This window comes from Oncorhynchus masou, chromosome 24 (genome assembly GCF_036934945.1).
Source record: "Oncorhynchus masou masou isolate Uvic2021 chromosome 24, UVic_Omas_1.1, whole genome shotgun sequence".
Taxonomy (NCBI): domain Eukaryota; kingdom Metazoa; phylum Chordata; class Actinopteri; order Salmoniformes; family Salmonidae; genus Oncorhynchus; species Oncorhynchus masou.
In genome coordinates this window covers 25,859,143-25,874,142 of record NC_088235.1, presented here as the reverse complement: position 1 = coordinate 25,874,142, position 15,000 = coordinate 25,859,143, and the positions used below count along the sequence as shown (strand labels likewise).

The 15,000-nt window shown below is 42.0% G+C and overlaps 1 protein-coding gene across 1 annotated transcript in view; it reads right to left on the bottom strand.

The window, feature by feature from the left end:
* LOC135511357 (WD repeat-containing protein on Y chromosome-like) overlaps window positions 1-15,000 on the bottom strand; it is a 30,571-nt gene that overhangs the window by 6,382 nt on the left and 9,189 nt on the right. The window contains exons 13-17 of the mRNA XM_064932899.1: window positions 11,837-12,021; window positions 11,588-11,727; window positions 5,066-5,211; window positions 4,717-4,934; window positions 1,679-1,833 (exon numbers count right to left, since the gene is read on the bottom strand). Coding sequence (XP_064788971.1) covers window positions 1,679-1,833; window positions 4,717-4,934; window positions 5,066-5,211; window positions 11,588-11,727; window positions 11,837-12,021 — 844 coding nt within the window. The remainder of the gene's footprint in view (window positions 1-1,678; window positions 1,834-4,716; window positions 4,935-5,065; window positions 5,212-11,587; window positions 11,728-11,836; window positions 12,022-15,000) is intronic.

Below are 15,000 nucleotides of genomic sequence, written 5' to 3'. Positions count from 1 at the left end.
GACTCCTATCGTAGGGCCACTGTGCGTCAGACTCCTGTCGTAGGGCCACTGTGCGTCAGACTCCTATCGTAGGGCCACTGTGCGTCAGACTCCTGTCGTAGGGCCACTTTGCGTCAGACTCCTGTCGTAGGGCCACTATGCGTCAGACTTCTGTCGTAGGGCCACTGTGCGTCAGACTCCTGTCGTAGGGCCACTGTGCGTCAGACTCCTGTCGTAGGGCCACTGTGTGTTAGACTCCTGTCGTAGGGCCACTGTGTGTTAGACTCCTGTCGTAGGGCCACTGTGTGTTAGACTACTGTCGTAGGGCCACTGTGTGTTAGACTCCTGTCGTAGGGCCACTGTGCGTCAGACTTCTGTCGTAGGGCCACTGTTTCAGACTCCTATCGTAGGGCCACTATGCGTCAGACTTCTGTCGTAGGGCCACTATGCGTCAGACTTCTGTCGTAGGGCCACTGTGCGTCAGACTCCTATCGTAGGGCCACTGTGCGTCAGACTCCTGTCGTAGGGCCACTGTGCGTCAGACTCCTGTCGTAGGGCCACTTTGCGTCAGACTCCTGTCGTAGGGCCACTGTTTCAGACTCCTATCGTAGGGCCACTATGCGTCAGACTTCTGTCGTAGGGCCACTATGCGTCAGACTTCTGTCGTAGGGCCACTGTGCGTCAGACTCCTGTCGTAGGGCCACTGTGCGTCAGACTCCTGTCGTAGGGCCACTGTGCGTCAGACTCCTGTCGTAGGGCCACTTTGCGTCAGACTCCTATCGTAGGGCCACTGTGCGTCAGACTTCTGTCGTAGGGCCACTGTTTCAGACTCCTATCGTAGGGCCACTATGCGTCAGACTTCTGTCGTAGGGCCACTATGCGTCAGACTTCTGTCGTAGGGCCACTGTGCGTCAGACTCCTATCGTAGGGCCACTGTGCGTCAGACTCCTGTCGTAGGGCCACTGTGCGTCAGACTCCTGTCGTAGGGCCACTTTGCGTCAGACTCCTGTCGTAGGGCCACTGTTTCAGACTCCTATCGTAGGGCCACTATGCGTCAGACTTCTGTCGTAGGGCCACTATGCGTCAGACTTCTGTCGTAGGGCCACTGTGCGTCAGACTCCTGTCGTAGGGCCACTGTGCGTCAGACTCCTGTCGTAGGGCCACTGTGCGTCAGACTCCTGTCGTAGGGCCACTTTGCGTCAGACTCCTATCGTAGGGCCACTGTGCGTCAGACTTCTGTCGTAGGGCCACTGTTTCAGACTCCTATCGTAGGGCCACTATGCGTCAGACTTCTGTCGTAGGGCCACTATGCGTCAGACTTCTGTCGTAGGGCCACTGTGCGTCAGACTCCTGTCGTAGGGCCACTGTGCGTCAGACTCCTGTCGTAGGGCCACTGTGCGTCAGACTCCTGTCGTAGGGCCACTTTGCGTCAGACTCCTGTCGTAGGGCCACTGTGCGTCAGACTCCTATCGTAGGGCCACTGTGCGTCAGACTCCTGTCGTAGGGCCACTTTGCGTCAGACTCCTGTCGTAGGGCCACTGTTTCAGACTCCTGTCGTAGGGCCACCGTTTCAGACTGCTGTCGTAGGGCCACTGTGTGTGTGTGTGTGTGTGTGTGAGTGTGTGTGTGTGTGTGTGTGTGTTTCCGTCTATGCATTGGGGACTGTGTGTATGAACACCTGTTTGTTGCTAAAAGTTACCTTCATAAATCCATTCCTCCGGTGAACCCGGACCCCCGCTGAAAAGGTCAGATGTTTGACCTGTGACCTCGCTGCTCTGTGATGGGTCACTTTCACTCTCAATCTTCTTCTCCCTTTCTTCCTTCTCCTCCTCAGCCAGGTTGTTTACCTGGTCTCTGTATAGAAAACAGCCAGGTTGTTTACCTGGTCTCTGTATAGGAAACAGCCAGGTTGTTTACCTAGTCTCTGTACAGAAAGCAGCCAGGTTGTTTACCTGGTCTCTGTATAGAAAACAGCCAGGTTGTTTACCTGGTCTCTGTATAGGAAACAGCCAGGTTGTTTACCTAGTCTCTGTATAGAAAACAGCCAGGTTGTTTACCTGGTCTCTGTATAGAAAACAGCCAGGTTGTTTACCTAGTCTCTGTATAGAAAACAGCCAGGTTGTTTACCTGGTCTCTGTATAGAAAACAGCCAGGTTGTTTACCTGGTCTCTGTATAGAAAGCAGCCAGGTTGTTTACCTGGTCTCTGTATAGAAAACAGCCAGGTTGTTTACCTAGTCTCTGTATAGAAAACAGCCAGGTTGTTTACCTGGTCTCTGTACAGAAAGCAGCCAGGTTGTTTACCTGGTCTCTGTATAGAAAACAGCCAGGTTGTTTACCTGGTCTCTGTATAGAAAACAGCCAGGTTGTTTACCTGGTCTCTGTACAGAAAACAGCCAGGTTGTTTACCTGGTCTCTGTATAGAAAACAGCCAGGTTGTTTACCTAGTCTCTGTACAGAAAACAGCCAGGTTGTTTACCTGGTCTCTGTATAGAAAACAGCCAGGTTGTTTACCTAGTCTCTGTATAGAAAACAGCCAGGTTGTTTACCTGGTCTCTGTATAGAAAACAGCCAGGTTGTTTACCTGGTCTCTGTATAGAAAACAGCCAGGTTGTTTACCTGGTCTCTGTATAGAAAACAGCCAGGTTGTTTACCTAGTCTCTGTATAGAAAACAGCCAGGTTGTTTACCTGGTCTCTGTATAGAAAACAGCCAGGTTGTTTACCTGGTCTCTGTATAGAAAACAGCCAGGTTGTTTACCTGGTCTCTGTATAGAAAACAGCCAGGTTGTTTACCTGGTCTCTGTATAGAAAACAGCCAGGTTGTTTACCTGGTCTCTGTATAGAAAACAGCCAGGTTGTTTACCTGGTCTCTGTATAGAAAACAGCCAGGTTGTTTACCTGGTCTCTGTATAGAAAACAGCCAGGTTGTTTACCTGGTCTCTGTATAGAAAACAGCCAGGTTGTTTACCTGGTCTCTGTATAGAAAACAGCCAGGTTGTTTACCTGGTCTCTGTACAGAAAACAGCCAGGTTGTTTACCTGGTCTCTGTATAGAAAACAGCCAGGTTGTTTACCTAGTCTCTGTACAGAAAACAGCCAGGTTGTTTACCTGGTCTCTGTATAGAAAACAGCCAGGTTGTTTACCTAGTCTCTGTATAGAAAACAGCCAGGTTGTTTACCTGGTCTCTGTATAGAAAACAGCCAGGTTGTTTACCTGGTCTCTGTATAGAAAACAGCCAGGTTGTTTACCTGGTCTCTGTATAGAAAACAGCCAGGTTGTTTACCTAGTCTCTGTATAGAAAACAGCCAGGTTGTTTACCTGGTCTCTGTATAGAAAACAGCCAGGTTGTTTACCTGGTCTCTGTATAGAAAACAGCCAGGTTGTTTACCTGGTCTCTGTATAGAAAACAGCCAGGTTGTTTACCTGGTCTCTGTATAGAAAACAGCCAGGTTGTTTACCTGGTCTCTGTATAGAAAACAGCCAGGTTGTTTACCTGGTCTCTGTATAGAAAACAGCCAGGTTGTTTACCTGGTCTCTGTACAGAAAACAGCCAGGTTGTTTACCTGGTCTCTGTATAGAAAACAGCCAGGTTGTTTACCTGGTCTCTGTACAGAAAACAGCCAGGTTGTTTACCTGGTCTCTGTATAGAAAACAGCCAGGTTGTTTACCTGGTCTCTGTATAGAAAACAGAGTTTGATAAAACTTACATCTAACCTTGACTTATCATTGATATAAATCACTTTCAAGAGAGACTTTGTAGAAAACATTTGACTAATGATCTGTTTTTTGAGAACCTGTGTTTCAGGGAGCTTAATTGTCCAGTAAGCATCTAATGACATGTTTTTGTATGCTACAGTGTTTACGAGGGTTGTACCACAGTGGCCTCATGACCACTAAAACCATACCACACACACTGTCACACCAGGCCTGCCCTCAGATAACATATTGATTAGTGTGTCTGCCTCTTTCCCTTGGGAAGATTGATGACGTTCTGTTCACCACATCCCCACAACAGCAGACGGTTGCTATGGGTGACTCTCTATCCAGTCACTCACTCACACACTACTGAAAACCGTCCATACCGAACCAAACTCCATCTGGTTTAATTTAGCTATGTTTACAGTAAACTTTCAACAGGAGTCAAATAATGTGGTTGTCGAAAAAGTTAGCCAATTCATCAGGATTTCTTTCTCATGGCTTTCCATCAGAATTCACACACACACACACACACACACACACACACACACACACACACACACACACACACACACACACACACACACACACACACACACACACACACACACACACACACACACACACACACGCCTTTACAGTTCAGCCTAGGCCTCCTACAAATCCTCTTCAACATTTTAACATCATTCAACATCATTCATATGATGCAAATCTCTCATTTTGTGTGTTTTTCCCTGAGTCTAGAAATACACCCGGTTCTTACAGAAATATTCGCCAGCCCACATCGACACACCAGGCCAGACTGCTTAATTCTGTGGTACTTTTAGATCTATAATGGGAGCCATTTTAGAGTTATATATATATATAAAAGACTACAAAGGAGTAGATTGAGAAAGCCTCGGTAGGCCTAGAAGTTACAAGAGGACAACAAAAACAAGTTAGGAAAAATGGAGACCCATAAAACAGTAGATGATTAGAACTTAGTGATGTTGATCCAAGTGGACTACTTTTGGATTACTGACAGAATAGACCACTTCAGTACCTGGAGGTGTGGTGAGGGGCTGGGTCAGCGAGGCTCCACTGTGGTTCCTGTCCAAAGGAACCTACATGCCCTCCCTCCCCCGTCCACACTCTGCTGGTCCCATCCACAGAGCCAGAGAGGAAGAAGAGTCTCTCTGTGTACACCAGCACTTCAACACTCACTATCGCCCCCTCATGGGCCCTCCAGGACTGCAGGAGAGGAGGGTGGCTTGGGGAGGGCTGGGGAGGTGAAACATGTGAAGATAGAGTACAGTGTAAAACACATAAAACAGAGGTGTATCCTACATTTGCATTTACAATACTCAAAAACTCTCACACATTCACATACATGTACACACACCAACCCTGACCTCCTGTGTGATGCATAGCGCGTACTGAGAGATGTCCCAGACCTGAACACACCCTGCTGTGTCTCCAGTGACCAGGATGTTGTTCTCCTGGTCTGAAGTCAGCCCCAACACACACTCTTTCTCTCCACCAGGGGCATAGAACTGACCTGAGAGGGAGAGCGAGAGATGATAATACTGTATACTCCAGACAGACATGATAATACGGTATACTCCAGACAGACATGACAATACTGTATACTCCAGACAGACATGACAATACGGTATACTCCAGACAGACATGACAATACTGTATACTCCAGACAGACATGATAATACTGTATACTCCAGACAGACATGATAATACTGTATACTCCAGACAGACATGATAATACGGTATACTCCAGACAGACATGACAATACTGTATACTCCAGACAGACATGACAATACTGTATACTCCAGACAGACATGACAATACTGTATACTCCAGACAGACATGATAATACTGTATACTCCAGACAGACATGATAATACTGTATACTCCAGACAGACATGATAATACTGTATACTCCAGACAGACATGATAATACTGTATACTCCAGACAGACATGATAATACTGTATACTCCAGACAGACATGATAATACTGTATACTCCAGACAGACATGATAATACTGTATACTCCAGACAGACATGATAATACTCCATACTCCAGACAGACATGATAATACTGTATACTCCAGACAGACATGATAATACTGTATACTCCAGACAGACATGATAATACTGTATACTCCAGACAGACATGATAATACTGTATACTCCAGACAGACATGATAATACTGTATACTCCAGACAGACATGATAATACTGTATACTCCAGACAGACATGATAATACTGTATACTCCAGACAGACATGATAATACTGTATACTCCAGACAGACATGATAATACTGTATACTCCAGACAGACATGATAATACTGTATACTCCAGACAGACATGATAATACTGTATACTCCAGACAGACATGATAATACTGTATACTCCAGACAGACATGATAATACTGTATACTCCAGACAGACATGATAATACTGTATACTCCAGACAGACATGATAATACTGTATACTCCAGACAGACATGATAATACTGTATACTCCAGACAGACATGATAATACTGTATACTCCAGACAGACATGATAATACTGTATACTCCAGACAGACATGATAATACTGTATACTCCAGACAGACATGATAATACTGTATACTCCAGACAGAGATGATAATACTGTATACTCCAGACAGACATGATAATACTGTATACTCCAGACAGACATGATAATACGGTATACTCCAGACAGACATGATAATACTGTATACTCCAGACAGACATGATAATACGGTATACTCCAGACAGACATGATAATACTGTATACTCCAGACAGACATGATAATACTGTATACTCCAGACAGACATGATAATACTGTATACTCCAGACAGACATGATAATACTGTATACTCCAGACAGACATGATAATACTGTATACTCCAGACAGACATGATAATACTGTATACTCCAGACAGACATGATAATACTGTATACTCCAGACAGACATGATAATACTGTATACTCCAGACAGACATGATAATACTGTATACTCCAGACAGACATGATAATACTGTATACTCCAGACAGACATGATAATACTATATACTCCAGACAGACATGATAATACTATATACTCCAGACAGACATGATAATACTGTATACTCCAGACAGACATGATAATACTGTATACTCCAGACAGACATGATAATACTGTATACTCCAGACAGACATGATAATACTGTATACTCCAGACAGACATGATAATACTGTATACTCCAGACAGAGAGATATGATAATACTGTATACTCCAGACAGAGAGATATGATAATACTGTATACTCCAGACAGACATGATAATACTGTATACTCCAGACAGACATGATAATACTGTATACTCCAGACAGACATGATAATACTGTATACTCCAGACAGACATGATAATACTATATACTCCAGACAGACATGATAATACTGTATACTCCAGACAGACATGATAATACTGTATACTCCAGACAGACATGATAATACTGTATACTCCAGACAGACATGATAATACTGTATACTCCAGACAGACATGATAATACTGTATACTCCAGACAGACATGATAATACTGTATACTCCAGACAGACATGATAATACTGTATACTCCAGACAGACATGATAATACTGTATACTCCAGACAGACATGATAATACTGTATACTCCAGACAGACATGATAATACTGTATACTCCAGACAGACATGATAATACTGTATACTCCAGACAGACATGATAATACTGTATACTCCAGACAGACATGATAATACTGTATACTCCAGACAGACATGACAATACTGTATACTCCAGACAGACATGACAATACTGTATACTCCAGACAGACATGACAATACTGTATACTCCAGACAGACATGACAATACTGTATACTCCAGACAGACATGACAATACTGTATACTCCAGACAGACATGATAATACTGTATACTCCAGACAGACATGATAATACTGTATACTCCAGACAGACATGATAATACTGTATACTCCAGACAGACATGATAATACTGTATACTCCAGACAGACATGATAATACTGTATACTCCAGACAGACATGATAATACTGTATACTCCAGACAGACATGATAATACTGTATACTCCAGACAGACATGATAATACTGTATACTCCAGACAGACATGATAATACTGTATACTCCAGACAGACATGATAATACTGTATACTCCAGACAGACATGATAATACTGTATACTCCAGACAGACATGATAATACTGTATACTCCAGACAGACATGATAATACTGTATACTCCAGACAGACATGATAATACTATATACTCCAGACAGAGAGAGATGATAATACTATATACTCCAGACAGAGAGATGATAATACTGTATACTCCAGACAGACATGACAATACTGTATACTCCAGACAGATATGATAATACTATATACTCCAGACAGAGAGATGGTAATACTGTATACTCCAGACAGAGAGATGATAATACTGTGTACTCCAGACATACATGATAATACTGTATACTCCAGACAGACATGATACTACTCTATACTCCAGACAGAGAGATGATAATACTGTATACTCCAGACAGACATGATAATACTGTATACTCCAGACAGACATGATAATACGGTATACTCCAGACAGACATGATAATACGGTATACTTCAGATAATACTATATACTCCAGACAGAGAGATGATAATACTGTATACTCCAGACAGAGAGATGATAATACGGTATACTCCAGACAGACATGATAATACGGTATACTCCAGACAGACATGATAATACGGTATACTCCAGACAGACATGATAATACTGTATACTCCAGACAGACATGATAATACTGTATACTCCAGACAGACATGATAATACTGTATACTCCAGACAGACATGATAATACTGTATACTCCAGACAGACATGATAATACTGTATACTCCAGACAGACATGATAATACTGTATACTCCAGACAGACATGATAATACTGTATACTCCAGACAGACATGATAATACTGTATACTCCAGACAGACATGATAATACTGTATACTCCAGACAGACATGATAATACTGTATACTCCAGACAGACATGATAATACTGTATACTCCAGACAGACATGATAATACTGTATACTCCAGACAGACATGATAATACTGTATACTCCAGACAGACATGATAATACTGTATACTCCAGACAGACATGATAATACGGTATACTCCAGACAGACATGATAATACGGTATACTCCAGACAGACATGATAATACTGTATACTCCAGACAGACATGATAATACTGTATACTCCAGACAGACATGATAATACTGTATACTCCAGACAGACATGATAATACTGTATACTCCAGACAGACATGATAATACTGTATACTCCAGACAGACATGATAATACTGTATACTCCAGACAGACATGATAATACTATATACTCCAGACAGACATGATAATACTATATACTCCAGACAGACATGATAATACTGTATACTCCAGACAGACATGATAATACTGTATACTCCAGACAGACATGATAATACTGTATACTCCAGACAGACATGATAATACTGTATACTCCAGACAGACATGATAATACTGTATACTCCAGACAGAGATATGATAATACTGTATACTCCAGACAGAGAGATATGATAATACTGTATACTCCAGACAGACATGATAATACTGTATACTCCAGACAGACATGATAATACTGTATACTCCAGACAGACATGATAATACTATATACTCCAGACAGACATGATAATACTGTATACTCCAGACAGACATGATAATACTGTATACTCCAGACAGACATGATAATACTGTATACTCCAGACAGACATGATAATACTGTATACTCCAGACAGAGAGATATGATAATACTGTATACTCCAGACAGAGATATGATAATACTGTATACTCCAGACAGACATGATAATACTGTATACTCCAGACAGACATGATAATACTGTATACTCCAGACAGACATGATAATACTGTATACTCCAGACAGACATGATAATACTGTATACTCCAGACAGACATGATAATACTATATACTCCAGACAGACATGATAATACTGTATACTCCAGACAGACATGATAATACTGTATACTCCAGACAGACATGATAATACTGTATACTCCAGACAGACATGATAATACTGTATACTCCAGACAGACATGATAATACTGCATACTCCAGACAGACATGATAATACTGTATACTCCAGACAGACATGATAATACTGTATACTCCAGACAGACATGATAATACTGTATACTCCAGACAGACATGATAATACTGTATACTCCAGACAGACATGATAATACTGTATACTCCAGACAGACATGATAATACTGTATACTCCAGACAGACATGATAATACTGTATACTCCAGACAGACATGATAATACTGTATATTCCAGACAGACATGATAATACTGTATACTCCAGACAGACATGATAATACTGTATACTCCAGACAGACATGATAATACTGTATACTCCAGACAGACATGACAATACTGTATACTCCAGACAGACATGACAATACTGTATACTCCAGACAGACATGACAATACTGTATACTCCAGACAGACATGATAATACTGTATACTCCAGACAGACATGATAATACTGTATACTCCAGACAGACATGATAATACTGTATACTCCAGACAGACATGATAATACTGTATACTCCAGACAGACATGATAATACTGTATACTCCAGACAGACATGATAATACTGTATACTCCAGACAGACATGATAATACTGTATACTCCAGACAGACATGATAATACTGTATACTCCAGACAGACATGATAATACTGTATACTCCAGACAGACATGATAATACTGTATACTCCAGACAGACATGATAATACTGTATACTCCAGACAGACATGATAATACTATATACTCCAGACAGAGAGAGATGATAATACTATATACTCCAGACAGAGAGATGATAATACTGTATACTCCAGACAGACATGACAATACTGTATACTCCAGACAGATATGATAATACTATATACTCCAGACAGAGAGATGATAATACTGTATACTCCAGACAGAGAGATGATAATACTGTGTACTCCAGACATACATGATAATACTGTATACTCCAGACAGACATGATAATACTCTATACTCCAGACAGAGAGATGATAATACTGTATACTCCAGACAGACATGATAATACTGTATACTCCAGACAGACATGATAATACGGTATACTTCAGATAATACTATATACTCCAGACAGAGAGATGATAATACTGTATACTCCAGACAGAGAGATGATAATACGGTATACTCCAGACAGACATGATAATACGGTATACTCCAGACAGACATGATAATACTGTATATGACAGAGATAGATGATAATACTGTATACTCCAGACAGACATGATAATACTGTATACTCCAGACAGACATGATAATACTGTATACTCCAGACAGAGAGATGATAATACTGTATACTCCAGACAGACATGATAATACTATATACTCCAGACAGACATGATAATACTGTATACTCCAGACAGAGAGATGATAATACTGTATACTCCAGACAGAGAGATATGATAATACTGTATACTCCAGACAGAGAGAGATGATAATACTGTATACTCCAGACAGAGAGATGCGTGCCCTGGTTACCGTGAGTGTGCGTGCCCTGGTTACCGTGAGTGTGCGTGCCCTGGTTACCGTGAGTGTGCGTGCCTTGGTTACCGTGAGTGTGTGTGCCCTGGTTACCGTGGGTGTGTGTGCCCTGGTTACCGTGGGTGTGTGTGCCCTGGTTACCATGGGTGTATGTGCCCTGGTTACCGTGGGTGTGTGTGTCCTGGTTACCGTGGGTGTGTGTGTCCTGGTTACCATGAGTGTGTGTGTGTCCAGTGATGCTCCACCAGTAGATCCCTCCAGCCTGTGAGGAGAGGAGGATAGGTGTGTTTCTCCAGTGTTTTTCCCCACCCCTCCGCTGCAGGAACAGCAATGCGTCCACAGGTGGTGTTGTCCTACACACATGCATCACATACACACTCAGGAAACATGTGTTGAATACTGTATTTCAATTTGCAATAAAGCATTGATGTTGCATAAAGCATTGATAAAGCATTGACTCACAGTGAGTGAGTGGCCCTCCGCAGGCGAACCAGGGGTCTCTGTGTGTCCAAAGTCCAGACGATGACCTCTCCATCATGGCTGCCCGTAGCAATGACCCCCAGGGCAGGGCAGTGGTCAACCACCAGGATGTCAGCTCTGTGTTGCTGACCTGACTTCCATGACATGTCTGCCCTTACAAACACATCCTTCACCACCACAAACAGGGCGCCATATTGGAACCAGATAATCACCAGAATAATATTCTCATTTGCATCTTGGTGCCAACATTGCGCTCATTCAAATGTGAAAACAAACCAAGTTTTCCACTGTATATCTATGGCTTTATATCTACCCACCTGAGCACCCACGTGCATAATTATAGTTCCAAATTGTAGTGACTGATACTGTACGTATAATAAGTCCCAGTGGTAAAACTCTGCATCACACAATGACATCATTTACATACACCCCCTCTCAGCCAAGTTGTTTTAGAAGTGTTCTTTAAAGACCCAACGGTTTCTGCTGACGTCAAACTATAAGAAACCTCAGAGCAGATCTGTATATATATATAGTTGAAGTTGGAAGTTTACATACACCTTAGCCAGATATATTTAAACTCAGTTTATCACAATTCCTGACATTTAATCCTAGTAAAAAAATTCCCTGTCATAGGTCAGGTTGGATCACCACTTTTTTTTAAGAATGTGAAATGTCAGGATAATAGTAGAGAGAATGATTAATTTTAGCTTTCATTTCTTTCATCACATTCCCAGTGGGACAGAAGTTTACATACAGTCAATTAGTATTTGGTAGCATTGCCTTTAAATTGCTTAACTTGGGTCAAACATTTCAGGTATCCTTCCACAAGCTTCCCTCAATAAGTTGGGTGAATTTTGGCCCATTCCTCCTGGCAGAGCTGGTGTAACTGAGTCAGGTTTGTAGGCCTCCTTTCACACACATGCTTTTTCAGTTCTGCCCACATATTTCCTATGGGTTTGAGGTCAGGACTTTGTGATGGCCACTCCAATACCTTGACTTTGTTGTACTTAATAACCTCTTGAAACTCCCCATCCCGGATCCGGGATTGTGACTAAGCCTCAGGCTCATTAGCATAACGCAACGTTAACGATTTCTGAAAATCGCAAATAAAATTAAAATAATGCGTTTGCTCTCAAGCTTAGCCTTTTCTTAACAACACTGTCATCTCAGATTTTCAAAATATGCTTTTGAACCATAGAAATTGACTAATTTGTGTAAGAGTATGCAAAGCTAGCATAGCATTTTGTGTAGCATGTAGCACGCAACATTTTCACAAAAGCCAGATAACCAAATAAATAAAATCATTTACCTTTGAAGAGCTTCTGATGTTTTCAATGAGGAGACTCCCAGCCACATACCAAATGCGCAGTGTTTCCTGAAAGCGTCTGTGTGTAGGAGAAATCGTTCCGTTTTCTACATTGCGCCTGGCTACCGAAACGAACCGAAAATGCAGTCACCTACAACGTGAAACTTTTTCCGGATTAACTACATAATATCGACCGAAACATGGCAAACGTTGTTTGGAATCAATCCTCAAGGTGTTTTTTCACATATCTCTTCATTGACATGCAGTTCGTGGAAGCTTGCTTCTCTCTCTGTGCCCCATGGAAAAATACTGGCAGGTGACTTTTGCGCACCAATTTCGGCGCAGGACACCGGGCGGACACGTGGTAAATGTGGTCTCTTATGGTCAATCTTCCAACGATCTGCCTACAAATACGTCACAATGCTGCAGACACCTTGGGAAACGACAGAAAGGGCAGACTCATCATTCCTCTTGCGTTCACAGCCATATAAGGAGATCATGAAAGACAGAGCCTCAAAAATCCTTGTCATTTCCTGGATGCCAAGTCATCTTGGTTTTGCCTGAAGCTCACGTTAAAGGGCACGCACAGAGAAGATATTTGTATTTCTGGACACGTCAGAGTGTTTTCTTTCGAACAGTAGCAATTATATGCATAGTCGAGCATCTTTTTGTGACAAAATATCTTGTTTAAAACGGGAACGTTTTTCTTCCAAAAATGAAATAGCGCCACCATAAGTGTAAGAGGTTAAGCCATTTTGCCACAACTTTGGAAGTATGCTTCGAGTCATTGTCCAATTAGAAGACCCATTTGTGACCAAGCTTTAACTTCCTGATTAATGTCTTGAGATGTTGCTTTAATATATTCACATACTTTCCTACCTCATGATGCCATCTATTTTGTGAAGTGCACCAGTCCCTCTTGCAGCAAACACCCCCACAACATGATGCTGCCACCCCCATGCTTCACGGTTGGGATGGTGTTCTTTGGCTTGCAATCCTCCCCCTTTTCCTCCAAACATAATGATGGCCATTATGGCCAAACAGTTGTATTTTTGTTTCATCAGACCAGAGGATATTTCTCCAAAAAGTATGATCTTTGTCCCCATGTGCAGTTGCAAACAGTAGTCTGGCATTTTAATGGCGGTTTTGGAGCAGTGGCTTCTTCCTTGCTGAGCAGCCTTTCAGGTTATGCCGATATAGGACTTGTTTTACTGTGGATATAGCTAATTTTGTACATGTTTCCTCCAGCATCTTCACAAGGTCCTCTGCTGTTGTTTTGGGATTGATTTGTACATTTCGCACCAAAGTACGTTAATCTCTAGGATACTGAACACGTCTCCTTCCTGAGCGATATGACGGCTGCGTGGTCCCATGGTGTTTACACTTACGTACAATTGTTTGTACAGATGAACCTGGTACCTTCAGGCATTTGGAAATTGCTCCCAAGGATAAAACAGACCTGTGGAGGTCTACAATCGTTTTCTGAGGTCTTGGCTGATTTATTTTGATTTTCCCATGATGTCAAGCAAAGAGGCACTGAGTTTGAAAGTAGGCCTTGAAATACATCCACAGGTACACCTCCAATTGACTCAAATGATGTCAACTAGCCTATCAGAAGCTTCTAAAGCCATGACATCATTTTCTGGAATTTTCCAAGCTGTTTAAAGGCACAGTCGTTCTTAGTGCATGTAAACTTCTGATCCACTGGAATTGTGATACAGTGAATTATAAGTGAAATATTATGTCTGTACACAATTGTTGGTAAAATTACTTGTGTCATGCACAAAGTAGATGTCCTAACCGACTTGCCAAAACAATAGTTTATTAACAAGACATTTGT